At 38.3% G+C, this 24261-nt stretch overlaps 1 protein-coding gene across 5 annotated transcripts; it reads right to left on the bottom strand.

Annotated features, from left to right (window-relative positions):
* Nucleotides 1-2611: 2611 nt before the first annotated feature.
* Nucleotides 2612-24225, bottom strand: TMEM45A (transmembrane protein 45A). 5 transcript variants are annotated; one of them, XR_003908613.1, is made up of 8 exons: nucleotides 24049-24225; nucleotides 17720-17911; nucleotides 15503-15715; nucleotides 13657-13841; nucleotides 8010-8155; nucleotides 6116-6420; nucleotides 4611-4762; nucleotides 3040-3127 (listed from the first exon to the last, which is right to left on the bottom strand). XR_003908613.1 is itself a non-coding variant. In XM_029939197.1 (7 exons), exons 3-7 carry the CDS (start codon nucleotides 17907-17909, stop codon nucleotides 6249-6251), a joined length of 906 nt encoding a protein of 301 aa, XP_029795057.1. In that variant the 5' UTR covers nucleotides 17910-17911; nucleotides 21238-21322; nucleotides 24049-24225; the 3' UTR covers nucleotides 5476-6248. The 5 variants fall into 5 exon arrangements, 3 of the variants coding, with proteins under 3 accessions (XP_029795058.1, XP_029795057.1, XP_029795056.1); XR_003908612.1 differs by having other exon boundaries at nucleotides 4619-4762; XM_029939197.1 differs by lacking the exons at nucleotides 3040-3127; nucleotides 4611-4762 and adding an exon at nucleotides 21238-21322 and having other exon boundaries at nucleotides 5476-6420.
* Nucleotides 24226-24261: the final 36 nt, after the last annotated feature.

Genomic DNA, 24261 nt, shown 5'->3' with positions numbered 1-24261 from the left:
ACAAAGCAGGAAACAGTAGCCAATGGAAAAAAGAAAGTCTCTTATAGCAAATGGTGTTGGGAAAACTAGACAGCAACATGCAGAAGAATGAAACTCGGCCACTTTCTTACACCATACACAAAAATAAATTCAAGATGGATGAAAAACCTAAATGTAACAGGAAACCATCAAAATCCTAGAGGAGAACAGACAGCAACTTCTCTGACCTTGGCCACAACAACTTCTTACTAGACATGTCTCGGGAGGCAAAGGAAACAAAAACAAAAATGAACTATTGGGACCTCATTGAGTTAAAAAGTACAGTAATGTTTAGAATCAGACTCATAATGATATTTTTGTGTCAAAAAATTATATATATTTAACATTTTAGGTATTTCTAATTTAAAAAATAGCTTTGTCTATGCTGAATAGTCTTGCAAATCCAATTTGTAAATATTTAATTGAGTAACAGACTTAGGTTTGTCATTTTAAGCCTGTAGCAGAGCATTTAAGAACACTTAAGTTTCACCACATCTGTAACTTTAATACATTAGATTTGTAAGAATAACTGAACAACTTGGGAAGATTTGTCAGTTAATTGAAGTACCCTTCTTAAGGAGAATATCAAAAATATTTAATTCATAAAGTGTTAAAGATGTCTAGAGAGAACCTTAATTATCTAAGTGTAAAATGGTATCCTAACATCAAAGTCTCCTTAAAATCAAGTGTTTAAATTTGCAAGATTCAAAAATAGAATAATAATATTCATAAATCAAACTTAAAATATTTAAAAGGATTAAGTTTTCCCATTTTTACCAGTTTAGTCCAGAAACCTAATCACTCTAGCCACTGCACATCTCTTGAAGGACCTTTTCAAGCTTAAAGCAAAAATCTTCCCTCATTGCCATTTATATAGGGGACATTCTTTTATGCTTATTCTCTATTGTCCCAATCTTCTCTATCTGGAACTCACATTAGACAGAATAAAGAATTTCTGGATCGATTCTCCATGTGTATGAACTTGTCTTTCATGGTTTTTAATCAACCGACTGCTTGTATTTTGGGAGAATTCCTTATTTCTCAGCTTTTATTTTCTTTGTTCCTGTAGTCCCCAGTGACTCCTGCACCATCTTATGAATCCACATCCCAAACACAACCAATATAGCTTCAATTAATTAGCCCTGAGGTGACAAAATGAGGAGTACACCAAGATGGTCAGGACCCAACCTCCCATTTTAACAAGGAACTGGAATTTAATGCAATCAGAAGTTGCACTGACCATTGCCCAAGCAAAGGAGATTAGAGGTCACAGAAATCACTGAAGAGTTGGTGTAAAATCAACAGAGTGTTGATATTGGGCTGAGTTATTTAAGGAGTTTCATTACTCATGGTGAATAAAGCCTGGAATACCTATGAAGGAGGTTTGGCAAAAGTTCAGGAATTGAGATCCCAGGGTTTTGGAAGAGTTGAGATAAATGACAAATAAAAATAAGGGAAGGCACCGTCTCCCATCCCTTCCTTGGTGAAGACTTCCATGAAGTTACAATAATGGTGTTCAAATTTACAGGGGTGCCTTGGTGGCTCAGTTGGTAGAGTGACTGAGTTTGTCTCAGGTCATGATCTCATAGTCTGTGAGTTCAAACGCTGCATTGGGGTCTGTGTTGGCAGCTCAGAGCCTGGAGCCTGCTTTGGCTTCTCCCTCTTTCTCTCCACTTCACCGACTCACATTCTGTGTGTGTGTGTGTCTCTCTCTCTCTCTCAAAAACAAACATTAAAAAAATTTTTAATATAGGTGTCTGGTTCTTTGGCCTAAAAAACCAACTCAGGTCCCTCCCAGTGCACTAGGATAATAGCAAATGGGGCAGGCTTCTGGATTTATCTGTACTTTCTGGAATGCCATGGAACTTCAGGATTTCATTGCCCACATTTCACTTCCAGGTGCCACCAGGCTACCTCTTTCTTTCATATTCAAGTCAGCCCTCAAGGATCCCTGAAGGCCTCCTTACCCTTTATGTCTTTTCTGTCATGGCAGAAACTGGCCTTTCCAACTAACATTGTACTAAATCAACTGTCTCCAGCTTCACTTTGTCTCAGAAATTGTAGGTTCATTAAATGTGACAGCTAGAAAGTGCCTCATGACTCATCCAGTTCAATTTCTTTACTTTAAAGAGGACATGGTGATTTCTAAAACCCTAGAGGCAGGTTAGTTGTAGAGCCAGAATTAGAAATGCGATTTCTTGACTCTCCATTAAGGGCTGTTTTGTCCAAGACTAGGATAAGAGCTTTGACTGTTTACCTAGGTATTCCATAAAATGCTTTCTCTTCTTTTAACCCCTCCACTATTTCAATAGAAGGGATGATATGGTGTCCATGCTATGCTGTGTGATGACATTTTACTCCATAGATGACATCATAACTTCCCTTTCCCAGTCTCTGCATCCATGTGTTAGGGATCATTTCTCTTGTCTTCTCTAGAAGACTGCACAACTCAGGATGACTTCTGGCTTACTTTTTCCAGAGCAGAACTCAGGTGTTACAGAAGGAGATGTCTCACAAGGAATTTGTCACATAGTTCTTTCTTCGTGATGCAAGGGTGAGGTGCAGTTGAGTTAAAAAGAACAAAGACTTGAGGTATTTGAACCAAGTTTCCTGCATTCCTTTATTTCTCATTGCAACAACAAGATAAACCAGTATAATTCTATGTTTAATGAATTACAAATGATAGTAAGCCCAGGAAACTTGAGCATATCTGTAAGGTAAATAAAACATTTTTCTTAGCATGGGCATCAGCCTTCAGATCATCTGGAAACAGTCACTCAAGGCCCCAAATATCATGACTAATGTGCAAAATGCATTTATCATCCAAAGTACTTACAAATCTAAAAACAAAATATTTGAATTCAAATACTTAAACCAAATTGGAAATACAAACAATACACCAAGAATCATCCTCAGCCACCTATTCTCCAAGCAAAAGGTCAAAAAACAAAACCATGAACAAAAATATTCCAAAAAAGAAGAGTTCATCCAGAAAGACTAGATGCTCCTCAAAAATCACATCTCTTCTTCTGATTCTTGTTCTCGTTCAGTATTTTTCAGGAGTCCAACTTCTGAGGAGCAGAACCTCTTAAGTCGATATTTAACCAACCTAAGGAGAATGAAAGGCATCTCATGTTATGCTGTTTAGTAAAAACCCAAAGCAATGTGTATCGATAACACAACAAATGGGGGAGAGGCAGCTCCCCCCAAAATCATTTTTATTTGGCTTTGGAGCTCCCTGAAAACTTTTTGTGGATTGAAGTAGTGTATAAGTAAGCAGATAACATACAACTAATACCATGTATAGCGTGACTGTTGTATTAGTTGTCAGAAAATGCCAAATTACTCATAGTTTTGATCATTTCTGAATGAAACCAGAGACTCTCTGGACTACAGAAGCAAGCTCAGATGAAACCAAGCTCAGCTGAGAGCTTTCCCAAGTCCACACCTTGCTATGTGTTACAAAAAGGAGCCCTCCCCTAGAAAGGAAGTTCATGAAGGCATCTTTTTTCCCATGTGAAGACCCATGTCAAGTCTGTGCCAACTTGTGCCTTCAGAGGGGTGCTCTTGTGCAGGCCACAGACTGTTCAACTGTATGTGATGGTCCCTGTAGTGATCCATGAGGAACTAAGAAGTTGGAAGAAGTGCCCTCCACCATTGTGATTGTTTTCATAGATTAAGAAATCTGTGGGTCTGGGGGAAGCAGCAATATAATTTTTGACATTGGGAGATATGAAGGTTCTTAGTGGCAGACTCTCCACTTCTCTCTTGTAATAAGGACTAAGCAAAGCTTTCCCTGTTCATGATTATTTGTAAAGACATTGTACTATGACCAAACCAATAAAACATAGTTAAGTTCCAAAAATACATGGGGATGCATAAATGTGATACTCCCACTCATCAAAATCATTGTCATTTTGTGATTCACTTTATGAACCTCTCTGCATCTTTACCCTTATTTTCTGCCTGTCTTCTTCTTCCAGTGAAGGTCTGGCCCACCCCTACAAACAAACATGCAATGACTTTACTTGTGCTTTGTATCCCACTAAAAATAAGCTTCATTAGAGCAAAGACTTCACCTTATTTAATGCCCTACTACTAGCCAGCGTCTGGTACATGACAGTCACTCGACACACATTTGGTGAATCAATGGCCTTTGGAACAATCTTCTAGGAGTTCGTATTACTCACTTATTCACAGAGGTTAATTCTCCAGTCATTTTCAACTCAGCATTAACTCCTCCAAAGCACAAGTAAATCATCATAACAAAAACTATTCACTCATCAAGAGCCAAAGAAACCAATCAAAATAATTTGCTTTTAATTATTAATTGACCATTGATGTTGCTCCCAATGTCCCAGGCTCTTTAAGGCACTATTTTCATGAAAGGCTCATAGTCTTAAATAAGTTAAAGTTTGGGAAAGTGTTTGTGTCTTTTTTAAAATCCACATAGTTATCTCTACATTGCACAACCTCAATAAATGCAAATGAAATGGGTTGTTAATTCATCAATTAAAATCATTCTTGATGGCTCTTGTGGAAAATAAAACAAAGACATGGCTATTTATTACAAATTAATTGTTAACACAGACCCTAGTACCTCCTCCTGTTTCCCACTCCTTCTTTGTCGGCTGTATTCGCTGTTGCAACAGTCACCAAGCTGAAGCATGTTCAGGCTCTATCTGTATCTTATAGCCCTACATATTGGCACATGCATAAATGGCCACTAGAGATAGGTTCAAAGCTGGAAGGGTAAAGAGAAAGTGTAAGTAATTGCTGGTTCCTGGAACGATACAAGTCCAGGATACTAAGGTCAGGATGTGTCTGAGCTTTTGCTCCCATATATACTCTCTAATTAGTAAGAGAAAGAGCAAAGGGGTGCCCAGATGGCTTAGTTGGTTAAGCATCCAACTTCAGCTTAGGTAATGATCCCATGGTTTGTGAGTTCAAGCCCCACGTTGGGCTCTGTGATGACAGCTCAGAGCCTGGAGCCTGCTTTGGATGCTGTGTCACCCTCTCTCTCTGCCCCTCCCCCACCTCATGCTCTGTCTCTCTCTCTCTCTCTCTGTCTCTCTGTCTCTCTCTCAAAAATAAGTAAAAATTAAAAAAAAATTTAAATAAGAGAAAGAGCAGAGGTGAGACTCTGGGTGTACTTCCAGAGTCTAGCTGGAAATCAAACTTACAGAGGCAAACTATATAATATGCCTGGAATTTAGTTGTCTCTATTTTGTTCTTTGAAATGGCTCACCTGAATTATTGCTTAGGAAATCAACGAGAAAGTGAGCAATATTTCTCCACCCGTTGAGAGGGACTTTTAAAATAATTCTGTGAAACAGTGGTGTTTAAAATATGAAAAACAATAGAACATCTAATAAAATTCCAAACAGTTCTCTCCTATGAGTTGGCATATTCAGGACTGCAGGTTATGAAGATGAATGAGGCAACTTTGAACCATTATTCTAGAAAACTGGGAAGTACAACTTCATTTTTATGAGATTTGGGGTTGTGTTTCCATAATACAATTTTGCTTCCATGGCTATCTCTGCACTTGTCAAACAAATTCTAATATAATGTCCTGAAAATCCATCACCTGTGACTGAATAACAATCCACTTTAGAGTCAAACTCTGAAAAATAGATTATCAAAACTCCTTATGATTATAGGACTGATTTAGCCTGCCATGTGACATGAAAGTCAGTACTGAATCTTCATGGTATTTCGTAAGTTATTGCTTAAGTTTATATCAACATACCTCACAACACGAGCTCTTGGTCTTACATTTCCAAGAGCAACATGAGAGAAAAACTGAAAAGCATCAGAAATGTGATTTTCAAACAAATAAAGCCCATATTCATGTAGCTCTGAGCAGATCCCTTAAAACAGCAAGTAAGTGTTTAATGAGTACCTACTATATGTTTGATGGTATGTCTACAGCCGTGCGCAATATGAAAAGGGTCTTTTCCTTAAAATGATACAATCTAGCTAGCAGGTAAGATTGACATGAGCTAATAGTAGAGATAGATCACAATTGCTAAAATGAGTAGTAGCAACTAAAGTACTATACAAACTCACGAAGGGAGATAAGGGCTAGAATTACCACAGAAGTTTTCATAGAAGAGATGGCATTTGATTTGGATATGCTAGGTAGAGGGGACAAAGTGGTCACAAAAAATAAAGGTGTCTGGAGGTGAGGGGGGGGTGTTGAAAAATAAACATGGAGTTTCTGGTTTCTAGAAAGCTGTAAGTGGATAAGAGGGGTCTGAAGCCTTTTGAAACAGGAAGAGACAGTGGTCTTCTTTTGGCCTTGGAAGAGAGCTGATGTGAGCTAGAGAGGCTCCTTGCATGTTGCCATTATTCTTGGAGGCTGCCCAGCCCCTAAGGGGATGAGGCCCAGACGTCAGCCTGGAACAACAGAGGAAGAAGCAAAGTTTTACTTAACGGCAGAGCCAGTTTAACGGTCAGGGGCAATGCTTTGGGGGAATGGAGGAGGACTAATAGAGATCAGTCAGTGAGAAGCTAGAATCTCCCAGTACCCAAAGCACTTAGACCTCTGGAAGGCGATAACTACAGATCAAAGTGAGCTGACCCGGAGCCTAGCAGAGACATCTGGTCATTAGACAAGGAAATGGTTTTCTTACTTAGAGACCCAGCACCAAAGCTGCTTCAGCAGTGAAGCTCAAAGAAGCACAAATAAGGAGAGGTGACCTGGGAGATAAGAGTAGAAAGCTAGTTTTTGAAGACGCTGAGACCCCACTGGGCCTAGAAGCAGCTACTGCATTTTAAGAATCTAGTGAACCTACTAGATGTATACTGTCCAATATGGTAGTCACTATGCATATACAGATACTTAAATTAATTTAAATTAATGTGGCACTAGGCACAATGTGCTCAATAACCACATAATCAAGTAGCTCATGGCTACCGAAATGAAAACTGCAGACATAGAACATTTAGATCAGTCCTGAAGTCTGAAGAATTAAGTGTAGAGTCTGCATGCCTAGTAGCTGGGATCAGCCAGACCCACTGTGATTTGGTATCAGCTATCTTAAAGACTGTATCATGTTCAACTCTTTCTATTCTTTCTCATTCTTCAAGATGAAGTTTAATTCTCAATTGCAAGGAAGCCTCCTTTGGGCTTCAGTGGTGTTTTGTTCTACTATTTCCACCAGCTTCATTGTATCTAAATGGTCTATCTCTCTTTTGGGTCTATACATTATGCATTTTTGATACAGAAGAAGGAGGAGGAGAACAAGAAAAATAACATACATACAAAACAACAACCACTGCACACTTATTAGGTCCTAAGCAGTTTAAATACATTTCTCATTTAGGTTCTATTATTCCCATTTTGCAAACAACAAAACTGAGACTTAAAATGGTACATAATTAGTCCAAAGTCAAATAGGAGTTGACAGGTAGGAGAGCTAGGAATATGTGTTTTATCGATCTGTTACACTGCTCTTCGTTCATCGTAAAATATTGTATCAGAGTCTTTCTAAACACATGACTGTTCAACTGAATCTTACTTTTAGAAATATTAGAGTCAATGTTAAATTAATCATATACTCAAATTTAATGGGAGACATAAATATTGATCAAAATGTGACACCAAGCTTGTGAATTGTTAAGATTGATACACACGGGGGCAAATAAATGGAGGGCTCACTGCAGGTATGGAGAGGACCATTTGGAAAAGGAAACAGCGTATGCAAAGACACAGACAAAGGCACAGAAAGTGTTGAAGGGAGACACACAAGTTCATAGGTCAGAGACACAGCTGAGACACTGTTGGACGAGTCTCACTTTAAACCAGCATTTATTCTTTCAAGGGCAAATTTCTGGGTTTGCAGATAATTTTTCACTACATTACCCTGTCTTGTGGAACACTAAAGAATGAAGTCCCTCTTTGAATTTAAGTTCAATACTTTTGAGTCTCATTGATCATATACCAAAGAATAGAACTTCCATGAACAAAAAAGTCACTAACTTACCAAGTAACAAAGGCATAAATCACTCCAACAATGATAAGGCTTAATGCATAATGCCAGCAAAAGCATAGACTGAGAAACATAATGTTGTCATGATCCACTGAGTCCCATCCAGGACCTCCACTGGGAGGATAAAGGATAAAACTAATCTGTAATTTAAAACAAAAAGCACATATTGAAAATAATCAGCCACCTTCCCAATGATAGTACATTTCAAAATGTTTGGTTCCAAGATAAATCTTAACTAAGACAACTCTAATTACCTGAGATGCTACAGATAAATCATCAGGTTTCACTATCTATTTAAGTAATACAGATAGTATCTACTGAATCATAATTTTGAAAAAAAAAAACATTAAGGACATTTGAAAATGAATTTTCAAAGTATAGATAGTAATCATCTCTGAGGATTTTGGACTTTCAGAGAATGTGCCAGGTTTCTAAGTTGTGCATTTTCACTCAGTTATTTTAAAATTAGAATACAAAAAGGTTTTAAAATAAATGCTCACAGCTAACATTATATTCAATGATAAAAGACTGAAAGTTTTTCTCCTAAGGTTAGCAACAAGATGAGAGTGTCTGATTCACCACTTCTATTCAATACTGAATTCTATACAATTACTTCTAAAGGAAGAAGTAAACCTATCTATATTCATAGATGATACAATTGTATGTATAGGAAATTCTAAGGAATCCACACACAAAAAAAACTATTAGAGCTAATAAATGAATTCAACATACTTGCAGGATACAAAATCAACATACAAATTCAGTTGTATTTCTATACACATGCGGTGAAGAACCTAAAAATTAAATTAAGAAAGCAATGCCACTTACAATAGCATTGAAAAAAATAAAATACTTAGGAATAAAATTAATCAAGGAGGTTTAGGACTTGTACATTGAAAACTACAAAACATTGTCAAGAGAAATCAAAGATCCAAAGAAATGGAAATATATTTCATATTCAGGGACTGGATGATTTAAAATTGTTAAGATGGCAATAACACCCAAAGCACTCTATAAATTCAATGCAATCCCCATCAAAATGTAATTTTTTTTACAGAAATGGAAAGCTGATCCTAAAAATCATTTCTCAAAAAGAAAAACAAAGTTGTAAGAATTACACTTACTGATTTCAAAACTTACTACAAAAATTGCAGTGATCAAAATAAGGTGGTATTGACATAATGATCAAAATATAGATCAAGGAAATAGAATTGAGAGTTTAGAAATAAATCTACGTGTCTGTAGAAAGTTCATTTTGACAGGAGTGCCAAGGTCATTAAGTGGGTAAATAGTCATCTTTTCAGCAAATGGTGCTAGGACAACTGGATAGCCACATACAAAAGAATGAATTTGGACCCTTACCTCACACCACGTACAAAGATTAATTCAAAATTGGTCAAAAACTAAATATAAGTAAAACCATAAAACTCTTAGAAGAATACATAGAGGGAAATCTTAATGACCTGTGATTGGTGATGACTTCTAAGATAGTACACTAAAAATACAATCAACCAAAGAAAAAATACATAAATTGAACTTCACCAAAATTAAACTTCTGTATTTCAAAGGACACTTTCAAGAAAATGAAAAGATGGGGTCCCTGGGTGGCTCAGTCAGTTAAGCGTCCAACTCCTGGTTTTGGCTCAGGTCACTATCTCACAATTTGTGAATTCAAGCATTAGAAAAGCTGAAATACAAAGCCCAAAAGTCACCTCTACTCATTAAATCTTCCTTTAAATATAGAAGCAGCCATTACTCTTTCATGCTGTTCTAATTTGCTTCCTAACGTAAATTTCAACAACGACAACAAAAATAGGTCTTAAAAAGAATTTTTTCTTTCTGTATCTTCTATGCCACTCCTGACCATTTGTTTTTGACTAGTTTAAACTTCATTAGTATCACATTTAAAATATAAATGATTATCTTCTCAGGGGCCCATTTCCTATAGGTTAGAGTTTGAATTTCCTACTATTCTATGTCTTATTCTCCAATCACTTATTTCAACACTATTAGGCTTAAACAAATGTTTGATCCACCATATTAGACTTCAGACCATGATTACTTTACTTGGGTCTTTCTGATATCTTTGAACTTTTGTCTTTCCTAAAGGCAAGACAAAACTGAGCTTTACTTTGGGTTCAGTAATCTGGGAAGTCTTGGGAGGAGTCATTGGGGCAATTAGTGGAGCTAGGTGATGAAACAAAGTAACCATTCAGAGTAATAGGAAGCAAACACAGCAGAAATGTCTTCTTCGTCATTCCCTGATGGTCTCGATGCCTCGGCTCTGACAATGATGTGAGGGAACTTGGAAATGACAACAGTGCAAAAGGGAGCTTTCGAAATACTCTCCCACCAAGAGGCTCACAGAAACAATGATTCATTGCATGAATGGGCTTTGAAGGGTATCTGTTCCTTTTTTAAATTGCATTACATGGATAAGTTTTTGAGAAAACATATCTGACTGGAATGAGGTTCAGGAAAGAAATCAATTTTAGAGGTTGGGAAGAGAGTTAGTTCCTTCTAGGTTTGCATATCACCCAATCATTTACATGTGAGTTATTTTAAAAAAGTCAATCTGAACATTTGCCTCATTTATTTCACATCTTCATACAGATCCAAGAGTCTAGATACGCTAATATGTCTAAATATTGTTTATGTGCTAGTATTACTCCTCTATGGAGAAGTAGAGAGATAAAAAGTACGGTGAAAAGCAAATCATATGATTAGCTTAAGACAGTCTGGGCCATAAATCTTCATACACCACACAAAGCATCAAAATAAAAGCATAATAAATTCACCTCAGTCTCTAGACAATTTTGCTTTGGAGTCATCTGAGGATAGAAAGAGGTACTATGGCTAAACCTTCACTTCCTGTCAGTGTGTGTGTTTGCATTGATATTAAATGTTCATTTTTCTTTAAGCCTCCAAACGTTATTTAGTCTAGTCACCAGGTAAAAAAAGAAACTATTCTAGACATACTGATAGGTGGAAAAGATTTTAAATAGTCACAGATTTATGCCCCAAAATTTTAACCACATAGCTCTTTCCGAGGAAAGCTTTTGGAAAAATACAAAAACATTTCTCTACCAAAAGGGACAACATTAGGTCAGCCTATTCTCAGTTGTGACAGCTAATGTGTTCTCCCTCAGATCTTTAATGAATCATTAATGATTAATGGACACTAATCAGTTTCATTAATTCTGCTCTTACCTTTATTATTCCTTTTTATTTATTTTTTTCCTTTCCTTGGGTTTCTTCTTTTGTTCTTACTTTCTACTTTCTTTATTTAAATAGTTAGCTCTTTAACAAACTTGATTTAATAAATGTATGTAGAATCCTGAACTCAACGAGACAAAATATACTTTCTTTCAAATACATGGAACATTTATTACCACTGACATTGTTCCAAAGGAAGCCTCAATACAATGTATTTCAAAGACAACACATTCTATGATGGCAAAGCAATAAGTAGAAATGAATAATAAAAATAAACATAACATTTTTAGAAACTTAAAAGTGTACTACTAGTTAAATCATAAGTTAAAGAGGAAAGCACATGGAAAATGCAGTATCAAAATTTCCCATGAATGAAAACTACCACACACCAAATCTTATGGGAGGTGGCTATAGTAGTGTGTAGAATGAAATCTACGGCTGGAGATATATTTATTTAAAAAGAAGAAAGACTGAAAAAAAGTGAGCATTCAATAAAAAAATTAGAAAAAAAGAAGTAGAATAGAGCCTCATAACATTAAAGCAAAAACTGAAAATAAGGAGAAATTGACAAATCTAGAACTATTATATGAAACTTTAGCAGACTGCTATGAAATAGATCAATAAGGTGAAAAGCCAACAGGAGCATAGAGAGTATACACAGTACAATTAGAGTTTCAGGGGCCTGGCTTCACCGCCCACCTTGACAGGAGCCCTTCCGTGCGCTCTTGCTTTCACTGGAGCAGCTCAGCTTGGCTCCCAGCAGACAGTGCTGTTCCAGTCTGGCCCACAGGGTGGGTGGCTTGCCCTCTTTCTGCTTGTGTTGTGTAATTGCAGCTAGGTCATTTTTAATTTTTCACTTATTTTTTCTTTTTTAATTTCTTTTTTAAAATTTCAACTGTCACCATATGTTTTCACTCACAGGTCTAACAGGAGAAACCTAACAGGAGACCATGGGAAGGGGAAGGGGTGGGGGACGAGTCAGGGAGAGGGAGTGAGGCAAATCATGAGAGACTTTTGAATGCTGAAAACAAACTGCAGGCTGAAGAGGGAGGGGGGAAGGGGAAGGGGAGGTGATGGTCATGGAGGGGGCACTTGTGGGGAAGAGCACTGGGTGTTATTTGGAAACCAACTTGGTAATAAACTATTTTTAAAAAAATAAAAATAAAATTTCATCTGTCATTATTATGTGTCCGGAGCAGAGGAGACATGCTGACACATAAACTCACTGTGTCATTCTGATCACAAATTAGCTTTTTTGAAAAATTTAAAAGTTATCTTTATTTTGCATGGGCAATCCATGCACATGGTAAAACATTCCAATCAGAAGATACGGAATTCATAATAGTGTTTTACATACTATTTTATTTAGGTTTTCAGCAAATGATAATTTAACAAAATGACTTTTATTTATAAACTGGTTAAATTCATCAATTTCATTATTACAGGATATTTGTTCTTCTATGTCATTTTTCCTTCAAATAACCCTTGAAGATAGCCCTTCTTTAACAGCCTCTGCTCCCCACAACCTTTCAACTCTCACCTATGCTTAAATATCACAGCTTTCCTACTGCATTTTGACCATGATGTCTCCTTGTCAGTCACCAATGCTTTTTTATCACTCTTCACATGAAATTCAAATCCCGGCAGTAACTTCATCCCAAGTTCCTGCTCTCTGGCCACTAAACATCTCCTCTAAGAAGTCGTCCCCAATTAAACCACACTCACCTTTCATCTTTCTTTACATCTACATATGCATATTAGAGTACAATTTATCAGCCTCTACAAAATACATGTTCTCTGACTGGAAGACATGTTTTTGATAACACATCAAGGTTAGGTAGTCAACAGAGTAAAATGGGAAGAGTCTAGGACTTGGGGTCAGACAGACCACATTTATATCTTAGTTCCATTATTGTGTGAGCCTAGGATAGTAACTTGGTCTCACTGAGTCATATCAGTAAATTGAGGATAATACCTAACCTCCAGGTCACTTTGAGGACAAAATGAAATAACATGTATGTAAAAAGTCCTCTTGAGTGGCTGGCTTATGGTTGTTTCTCAATAAATAATAGTTTCCTCTCTTTCCTGCCTTTCATGTATTTCTCAGGCTTATTGCCCAAGTACAACGTAAGAAGGTTCAGTATTAGGAACTGCTGCCAACCAAAAGCAATGGCTCAGATCTCCTACATTAGAGATTCGGGTTTGTGATAAGGATGAACACAGCCTACTTCCTTCTCTGCTGGCTGTCAGCACTCCCACCAGGACCTCTAAGCTACTCAAAGTAATATCACCTCTCAAAGACTCACAGTCTCTCCATAGGCAGCACATCAGAAGGAAGTCTCTAGGTTATAGAGCAAAATATCCTCCCAAAGTGAGAAGATTACAGATAGAAACACCAGACACTTAACTAGAAGCCCCAACTCACCTGCCAGAACCAGCTCCCCTGGAGCAGGATAAAGCTTGTTCGAAGAAGCTCCACAGTGACATTGTTCCTTAAAAGGAACTCCAAGAAGGCGATCAGGCCTGTCACAAAGACAACCAGGAAGAGCAGCTGGTGCACATAGATGTCCAGCATTTCCCGGCCATGAGTGTGGTTATACAAGATAAAAGCTGATGGAGAAGGAAAAAATAGTTTGCCTTTTTCAATGAAACCAAGGAACACCCATCTTTCTCTCTCTCTCTCTCTCTCTCTCTCTCTCTCTCTCTCTCTCTCTCTCTGTGACCCCCCACACAGAATTTTACACACTCGCACATACTTGTGTGCACACACACAAGCAAATCTGTCCAAAATAACAAATGCTCTCTGCTTCCCACAATAATGGAACCCTCTAGTATTTTTTGGAGTTCACACTAACTCTTAAGAATGGAAATCTAACACTCCTTTTCCCTTTCCTAACTTTTATTTCCTTGTCTAACATATTGCGACATTTTCAACTAACTATATTTCAAAGCATCTTCTATGCAGAAGGATAAGTGTGAGGGGGCAGGGGAGCAAGAGTTAGGGTAAATACACAGATGAAACACTAGACACATTAACTGGAAGCCCCAACTCACCAATTTGAATGAGACAAATCCTTGCCTTAAGGAATTCAGTCCATTGGAATAAGCAAGTAAATACACAAATCCTAAGAGTGGACTTTTATGGGCATGACAAGATGCTCTGGAAGCTGCCAAGAAGTAGTAACTACCTAAATATTTTAATCCCATGAAGAGATTTCAGCTTTATCTTCAAGAGGAAGAAGAAATGTTCACTCAGAATATGGTAACACCCTGAGATAATGAGAATCGTGTTGTTCGTTGTTGATGCCCAACTTTTAGTTAGCCTTTGGTCTCAAGGAGGGGTTGACAAAAGTCCACATCCTCAGATATGGGAAGTTAAGTGGACAGTTAGGAAATGACTGCCTCTGATAATTTGGGGATTTTTTTAGTTCTATAATCAATCTATTTCTTATAGCAAATGAAAACAAATAACTAAACACTTTTTTCACTGTTTCCCTTCACAGTAAGAGGGACATCAACTGAACAAAAAATATTTTTTTATTAACCTCTCAAAAATAGACCTCCGATTTTCATGTGACTGATTTTTTGACCCTATTTATTATGTAATGGTGGAGTTTTACTATATCAATATGAAAAAAGCTAAAAAGTAAGTTAGTAGGTTGCAGTAAGTACTGCCCTCACTTCAGTATATCCATGCTTTACTTAAGTTCGTCTTCATTGGTTAAAAATGGAAATTGTGATAGGGCGACTAGGTGGCTCAGTCAGTTAAGTGTCTGACTTCAGCTCAGGTCATGATCTGATGGTTCATGGGTTCGAGACCCACATCAGGTTCTGACCTCACAGCTCAGAGCCTGGAGGCTGTTTCAGATTCTGTGTCTCCCTCTCTCTCTGCCCCCCCCCCCCACACCACTTGTGCTCTGTCTCCCTCTGTGTCAAAAATAAATAAACTATAAAAAAAATTTTTTTAATGGAAATCCTGGTAGTCTCCAGGGTAACCTAGAGATAAATAACCAGGGTAGGTGTTCTTTAAGAATGACGTAAAATGTGAATAAAGCACACTGAATTACTGTGCTTGTCCTATTGTGCTATAGTCAAAAAGGAAGAAAAATCCTTGGCATCTGGCATAGGACATCTGACTATCTCACCGTGGCCCAAACAGACAGCCCAATTGATCAAGGCGGCACAAGGACACTAAAGGAATATTATTGTATAGGGTTAGACAAATGTCCAGTGATAGTGAAAGGTGCAGGAAAGTACTCACTTATACTTACCCTCCACAAATAAGGCGTTTGACAACAGCAATTTGTTTAAGGAGATGGGAAATGAACTGATGATTAAACGTAAGGCGTTCACCACACCCACCAGCCCGAAGAAGAAATACATGGTAGAATGATGCCAGCTCAGGAGTTGGACCCATTGGCCCTCTTTATAGTTATATAAGGCCAAGTGGGGCCCTTCATCAACAAACTGTTCTGCGAGCATACCTGGAAAGGAACATAGCACAGTTTTAGCAACCGTGTCCATGACTTCACAGAGAAAGCAGGAAGACACAAGAGCACAGCCCATGGCTTAGTTAAATGGAATGTCCTTTTATGACGCTGATTTTTCTTTCTGGGTTTTCCCTAACAGCTAAGCACTGTTAAGGAAACCAGCTTAAGGCGGGTCTTAAAAGTTCAAATACTGGTTTGGATGATCAATTTGTAGCCAAAGATAACCAATTTAGTCAAACAGCTGTTTATTTCAGATCTTCAAAGCTGAATATTTCACTTCCGCTTAGTTCCATGATCAGTTCCACTGATGGTCTTAGTTCCTAGTTTCACCTAATGATTAGATAAATCCTGAACGATGTGGGGTTTGGATTTGTGAGCTCAGTCCTACAAAAGCCAATTTCTTCCTTCTGATACATCATACATCTTTAGGTAGCTGACAAGAACTGGGGAATTGTGCTTGATTCTGAATAAAAATGCTGGAGTTCAGCTTTACCCCAATTAGGAATAACTGACAAACACAGACAGAATATAGTGCATGGTCTAGTCCATTACACAAATAGTTAAATTTTCTTAAAGATGCTATGTTGTGGGGTGCCTGGATGGTTCAGTCGATTAAGTGTCCAACTTCGGCTCAGGTCATGATCTCACAGTTTGTGAGTTCAAGCCCCACATTGGGCTCTGCGCTGTCAGCTCAGAGCCTGGAGCCTGCTTTGGATTCAGTGTCTCCCTTTCTCTGTGCCCTTCCCCCACTCATGCTCTATCTCTCTCTGCTCAAAAATGAATAAACATTAAAAAAATTTTTTTTTAATTTTTTAATGTTTTATTTATTTTTGAGACAGAGAGAGACAGAGCATGAGAGGGGGAGGGGCAGAGAGAGAAGGAGACACAGAACCGGAAGCAGGCTCCAGGCTCTGAGCTGTCAGCACAGAGCCTGACACGGGGCTCGAACCCACAAACATGAGATCTGACCTAAGCCAAAGTCAGAGACTTAACTGACTGAGCCACCCAGGCGCCCCTAAAAAAATTTTTTATTAAATAAAATAAAATAAATTTTTCAAAAAGATGCTATGTAGTGTGTTAACCTATGGAATTTGACATGGTAGTTCTTCTCTTTGGAAATGTCTGCTCTGTAATTTGATGGCCATAGCAAAGACCTAGTGCCATGAACAAACCATGAAGAAATCTAAAGGAAAATGAGAACATTATGTCTTTCACAAAGGAGAAGCTGCAGTGGAATTCTAAAAACAGAAAAAATTCACAGAATCTTATAGTCAGTGGAAAGGTCTTAGAATTCATCTGGCCTAACTTCCCTTTGCAATTTAGGAACCACACAAAAAAGCATGAAAGTGCATGAAGCAAGGTTTCCTTCAGCCTGACCTCTCTGTACAGTCCAACAGCAACAACTTAGGACTGAAACTTTCCCATAAACACTTGCTTATTTTGGTGTCATTTTGAAAAATGGTTTCTGATTTTCTGATAAATTTTACTCTTTCAGGCTTCATAATAAATGATATACAATCATTTCAGGGGTGCCTGGTTTGATTCTGGCTCAGGTCATGATCCCACTTTTGTGGGATTGAGCCCCACATCAGGATCCATGCTAAATGTGGACCCTGCTTAAGATTCTCTCTCTCTCTCTCTCTCTCTCTCTCTCTCTCTCTCTCTCTCCATCCCCCCCACCCCTTTCCCCTGCTTGTGCTCTCTTTCTCTCTCATAAAATAAAATAAAATAAAATAAATAAAATAAAATAATTTCAGAGGTTCCCCTTGGGTGGGCAGGCAAGTTAATTACTATGACTAACTCATTAGGCCTTTGTATAAACATGAAGTGACACTTTCTAACAAATTATATCACATAGAAATTATAATTAGAATATGTATTCAGGGATATTTTTTAATAAAAAATCATTTTAGCAGTTTTTTATTTGATATTTAATTTTCTCTTTGTGTGTAGAAATACATAAAAGGAGAAAACAGAACACAGAAATGGTCCACTCACCAAATAAAGCCATGCAAATTATTACAATTCCCTCCACAATTTCTATGCGATGGAATAATGCTTTGGAACCAAGGTAGGAAGTCCGTTTGTGCTTTTTGCAGGCATACTTCAGAGTGCACTTTATGGTCCACCAAATACCCATGGTAATGAAGAAGGTTCCAGGGATGGCATGACCTCTGAAACTCCCCATGGCTGCCAAGATTAGAACATATAGAAGATGAAGACATTATGATTCCAGAACTTGACCAAAACATCACTTGTTCTCATAAAATACATGACTTTCAGATGATTATAGATACACCACTGAGTTGGAGGATTCAATATTACTGTCAACAGTAGTAGGTTCACTGCAGTATCAACAATACCAACAAAAAGAATTCACATTCTTTGAACACTTACCTTTTATGCTAGGTACTGTGTCAGTGTTTAGCATGCAATCTATACCCCAATTTTTACAACATGCCCACGAATGATGATTATTACCCAATTTTCACTGGGATACAGATTTAGAGAGTTAAGTGACTTGCCCAAATCTCACAACTATTAAGTAAGAGTTTTATTGTTTTTAATAGGGAACCCAAAAGGGTTTCTTAAAACGATAGCCTGTGGGGTGGCCAGGTGGCTCAGTCAGTTAAGCATTCAACTTTTGTTTTTTTGGTTTGGGTCATGATCTAATAGTTCCTGACTTTGAGCCCCACATTGGGCTCTGCACTGATGGCATGGAGCCTGCTTGGGACTCTTTTTCTCCCTCTCTGTCTGCCCCTCTGCCCCCCACCCAAAATAAATAAATAAGCTTTAAAAAAAAGTATGTGCTACACTATATAGTTACACTTTAAGCATATTTGGAGGAAAGTAATATGAATGTTTTACCTATATGTTTAAAATTATATAAAATTGCCTGTAATTTTTTAAGTAAGTAATTTCAAAGTATCAAGCATCAAGTGTTTGAAAGAGACCATTAATGCTCGTCAAATATCCATGTGCTCCTCCACATACTTTTCCCAGCCTCTCCTCCAGGTGAATCAAAACCATGCCTCTAGGGGCGCCTGGGTGGCTCAGTCAGTTAAGCATCTGACTTCAGCTTGGGTCATGATCTTACAGTCCTTGATTGAGTTCAAGCCCCACATCAGACTCTGTGATGACAGCTCAGACCCTGGAGCCTGGTTCAGATTCTGTGTCTCCCTCTCTCTCTGCCCCTCCCCTGCTCACACTCTGTCTCTCTGAACAATGAATAAATGTTAAAAAAAAATACGTTTATTTGTGGCCAGTGGACCATGGCATTTGTCACCCATCAGGCTGAGTAAGTTAAGACCCTTTAACTCTCATTTCCCCGGCCTTGGCAACCCTGGCATGGCATATCTGCAACATAGTAGATGGCCAACAAGCCTGCTTCAGATTTTGCCAGAAACAACCCTTAATTCTGCTAAGTTTTTGAACCTTTGAGGCTTAATAGCATAACCCAGCCTATCCGGTGGATACTAAGCCAAATCAAATTGTAAATTCTATTTACACGATTGTTACAAAATGCAGCAAAGAATAAAAAGAAATATCCTTTGTTTTTGGTCGATGCTATAGAAAATCAGTCTTGAATTACGAAAGCAGCCTTTTTTCAAATGCATTGTACCAACAACAGAATAACAGAGTTTAGCATCATCTTTATGAATCTGACAGTAGGCCAGATGCAGGAGAACTAATGAAAGAAGATTTCGGGTTTTCCCTGCCCCAATAGAGTGCTTTTTATATCCTTGGATGGGTACTGGGCAGGGAAGACCCCTTTGGGTTACTTCCACAACTTTGGACACACTGCAAAGTTTCAAGGGGGTACTATAAGTTTGACTCAAACAGTAAGAGTCTCTTAAATTTCCAGTCAAGACCCCAGATGGGTATTTTGCACACCCTTGAATCATCCAAACTGTCTAAGGGACTCTAACTCAATATAGTTGACTCTTAAACAACACAAAGTTGAACAGCTTGGGTCCATTATGTCCAGATTTTTTTACAGTACAGTACTATAAGTTCTCTTTCTCATGATTTTCTTAACATTTTATTTCCTCTAGCCTACTTTACTGTAATAATATAATATATAGTATATATATAGCATACAAAATATGTGTTAGTTGACTGTATATGTTATCAGTAAGGTCAACAGTAGGCTTTTAGTGGTTCAATTTTGGTGGAGTCAAGGGATTTTCAACTGTGCAGGGGGTTGACGCCCCTAACCCCCACATTGTTCGAAGTCAACTGTACATCACATAGTGCTAACTGCCAGTTCTTGTCCTAACTCTGCCTCTAATTAGTGGTGTGATTTGGTGAGTGTCCCTTAACCTCTCTGAGCCTTGGCTAATAATAAAAGAAGGTCATGGGCTAGATGACACCTGGAGTTCTTTTCTGTTAGATCATTCTGTGATTTGTTATCCTAAACACCATCTTTAGCAGCATTACTGAATTCTAAAGTTTGTCATGGCTTATTCAGCCATGTAAGATTGAAAAAAAATACTTTAATATGGGATTGAAAAATACATCCAGACTGTAAATTACTTGTACCGTTCTGGAGAAGATTTTGTTATGCTTTAAGAAACCTTAAGGGTTTTATATTCCTTGGTACAGGAAACTTACTTCAAGAAGTTATCCTAAAGATACAGGCACAATTTACAACATACATTATGTCTAAAATCAGGAGAATGATTAAAAATTTTTGCAACCACCATTCGGAGTCAGGCAAGATGGCGAAGAAGTAGGGAGCTCTATGCGTTTCGCCCGCCCACAGCTATCAGTCTAAGAAGGACTGAAGCCACAACAGTTTGATCCACAAAAGTCTGGGAGGAAAAGGGACAGTAAAAGAGTCCATTAAGAAGACAGCCTCATAGATGCCTGAGTGCGAATTGGGGAAGATAAAAACTGGCCTGACCAGAGGCTCGGAGGGGAGGGAGCAAAGCCGGGGAGAGAGGAGGGGAAGAGAAAGGCTGAAAACGGTCATAGAGCCGTCTCTAGAGAAGAGAAAAAACCTCTGCCTGGACGGAGAGGGATCCTATCATCGTCTATAACTTCAGGGCGTGGGGAGAGAGATCTTTCTTTCTAGCTGGGGCCTTTCCTCGGGCTTAGCGCCCCATCCCAGGCTGTGCCAGGAGAAACCGCTCCACTCCTCTCCCTACTAGATCCCCAGCTAAGAAGCCGCCCATCTGCAAGAGTACATCTCCGGGGTATCATTAAAGTGCGTGGACTAGGACCTGGAAACAGGCGGGGCTTGGGAAATACAACTTGACCTGCCTGAGGCACAGGGAGATGGCACCTAAAAAATTTTGCAGCCACTAAAAGTTTTTAAATAACTAAGTGATAGGGGATATGTTTAGTGAAAAGAATAGCATTTTTAAAACTCAATAAGGGGCTTTGGATTCAGACTGATGAAATCTGAATCCAAACTTTACTATTTACTAGCTACATGACTTGGGCAAGTTATTTAATTTTCCAGTATCTCTGTTTCCTCTTCTGTAAAATGAGACAAAGAGAACAGTACCTACCTCCTAAAATTAAAATGAGTTACTCCAAAGCGAATAATCCACAGTGGTAGTAAACAAGATCATGTCATCCTGAACGAAGCCCAAACTACCAAAGTAGAACAAAAGTAAAATCAAATGAGAAATTCTACTTGGATACTAACTGCTGTAAAGCAACAGGCATCTATACAGTTCTCTTGGCAATCATTTGTGTACTGCTTATAACATTTCTCCTGCTGCTGTCTTAAAGGGTTCGTGGAATCCTTCGTGGTTATTTAATTCCTTGACTACATTTAAAGAAGCTTCTAGAAAGCAGGGACCACAAATATATTCTTTCTGCTCACCCACTGAATCTGGACAGCATCTTATACACTATGAAGTGCTAAATTAACAAGAGTAACTAAGCCCTTCTTATAATGTGATCATATATTTATAAAACATCTCTAGTCTGATGTCCCAAAGCTCACTCACACTCAAATACCCACAAACTGAACTAATAATCTCATCTACCCACCAACTACCAGAAAATAATTTTCTCCCAGTCACTTATTTTGCTAACATCACCACCATTCGTTCACTTGTCCAAACTCAAACTATGAAAACCATCCTAGAGTCCACCTACGTCTCTGAAAACTAGTAGGTTATTAAGACCTATTGCTTCTACTGTCTTGCATTAACTGACCCCTGCCTCAAATTTGACTGACTCCTCTTGCTCTTTCAGTTTTATCTGCTTGTGGAAATCCCCTCTGATGGCCCAACAGGATAGGGACTCCTTATACCTTTTCAAGGTACAGTTCTAATTTTAAGTGAATTCTTTGTGTGATTAGTTGTTGAAGATCTGTCCTCTTCATAAGTCTCTATGCCCATCACTATGAGAGCCTGTCTAGTGGGCAGGTGAGGCCTCTCAGATGTTAGGAGCTTGGGCTACCCTCCATTTTTTGGTGCCCTGAACCTGATAAATTTAAAAAGGAAGAAAATGCCAAAACAGAGTTACAGAGTTACATGGTTGCTTTTCAGTGTTTAGAGCTACCTAAAAAATACCTTCAATACACACGCAAAATACATTGCCAAGTTGGAGATAACATGAAAATTTATATTTGGGGCCCTTTCTTACTGTGCAGCTCTGGCCAAATAATCTTCCTGATCTACCTCCATGACCATCATTGTAATGGGTTCCTGCTGCCCCAAAAGCTGATTAAACCAATATATCTCGGCACAGCCACTGGGACGTGACAGGGTGGCAATGGAGAGCAGGTGGCTTTTGAAGACAGATATGAGGTGGTCAGGGTAGTTAAGAAATGAGACATTGCTCCTTCCTAAGTGTTAGAACTTCTGTATCTTCAGCATTTTAATCTGAAACAATATGAAGGTTTAATGGTTCTCTGTTTAAAAAAAAAAAAAAAGCTCAAACAAGAGGTACCTGGGTGGTCAGTCAGTTAAGTGTCTGACTCTTGATTTCAGTTCAGGTCATGATCTTGCAGTTCATGAGATAGAGCCCCACATCAAGCCCCATGTCATACTCTGCACTGAAGATGCAGAGCCTGCTTGGGGTTCTCTCTCTCTCTCTCTCTCTCTCTCTGTCTGCACCTCCTCTGCTCACACTGTCTCTCTCAAAATAAATAAATAAACATTTTTAAAAACTCAAAGAAAAAGAAATCAAAGCAGGCTTGCTATATTTTTGCCTGGCAAAGGGACCCAACAGACCAAGTTGCTCCTGTCAATGAAAATAGTATTCATTTTACTTCACCTCCACTGTGGAGAGGAAAAACTCCTCAAACCTCAAACCTCAAATATCACTGTGATCTCCTAGAACACTATTATCCATAAATATATTTTTTGTTCTCTGTTTTACTATTGCCTGAAATTGCAATTTACTGTGTGTGAAAGCCAAGTAGTCCAGGGTTTGATTCCATTTAAATCCAAAGAATGGACACATCCTCCTTGGAAGGAAAACACAGGGCTTTTCTCACCCTCAAAACAAATCACACTTGCCAGACAACCAGCAGAAACCTCGGGGGAATCACTAGAATAGGAAACAAAAAGGCCCTTCCTCAATTCCCTCCCTGCCTGATCTCGCCACCTATGATCCCATCCGGAAAGTGGTTCAGCCAGGCCGAAAATGCTGGGCTGCAAGAGTCAATCACTGGTTCCTAGCTGCAATTCATCCTAAAAATTCATACTTCTCCTCCATCCTAAACAAACAACAAAACAAAACAAGCAAACCAACAAAAAAACAAAACTCTGTTCCTAGTGACAAACAAACATCATCCTCTGGTCTAACAACAAGCAACGACTCCTGACACACTTTTTGGCCTCCTTTTTGTGCCCCAAACTAACACACTAACTTGCCACCCTAAAGGGAAATGTTTTTAAACTCTAGCACTTAGAGATAATATTGGACAAATCCCAAGATCTAACAGGTGTCAAATGTTAATTCCCAGTGTTACAGCCCCATAAGTCATAGACCAAGCCTGCACACAGAAAGAGGAGAGAACTCAAAATAGCTTACAGAATGAGATTCTACAGTTTTCTTAGAGGAATCTCAACCAAATACTAACTTCAATATAAAATGAATACCATGGGGAAAATTAAAATTTCATCTTGAGCCACCTGCAAAATAAAGTATTCCTAAATCTTAATTTGTGATTCATTTCAAGTTACATTTGTAAATCACAATACACTAGGCCAATCTGAACTCTTTCTTGAACTTTGCTTTACCATTTGCTTAAACACTTAAAGCAAAGCGTACACAAGCATTTGTAGCTCTAAAGCGCTCTATCATTCCATATGAAAAGTCAACTATTTCAAGAGTTTTCTTAGTTGAATTATCCTTACCTTTACACTTTCCTCAATGTCAGGTCCAGCTCAATTCTCTTCCCCCCAAGAATTTATAGTGGTTCCAGCCTCAAGAAGGAAAAGCAGATACTGACAGGTCTAAACCTAATTACTTTTCCCTCTTAGAGAATAAACCAGACTTTCCAGCATGAAGGCAGCAGATAAACCTTCAGAATATGTCACAATGCCTTCATAAATGTAAATCTTGGGGCC

The sequence above is a fragment of the Suricata suricatta genome, chromosome 5, assembly GCF_006229205.1.
Source record: "Suricata suricatta isolate VVHF042 chromosome 5, meerkat_22Aug2017_6uvM2_HiC, whole genome shotgun sequence".
NCBI lineage: Eukaryota > Metazoa > Chordata > Mammalia > Carnivora > Herpestidae > Suricata > Suricata suricatta.
Note: the sequence above shows the minus strand (reverse complement) of the source record. Positions and strands in the feature narration are given on the sequence as shown.

Excerpts from the sequence above, each read along its gene's own strand:
- TMEM45A (XM_029939197.1), bottom strand. The coding sequence starts at position 17,909 with ATGGGGAGTTTCAGAGGTCATGCCATCCCTGGAACCTTCTTCATTACC. Across the intron at positions 13,842-15,502 it reads AAACGCCTTATTTGTGGAGG|CTTTTATCTTGTATAACCAC; the intron begins GTAAGTATAAGT and ends CTTCTCCATCAG. Across the intron at positions 6,421-8,009 it reads ATTTATGCCTTTGTTACTTG|GCTGACGTCTGGGCCTCATC; the intron begins GTAAGTTAGTGA and ends CTGTTGTTCCAG.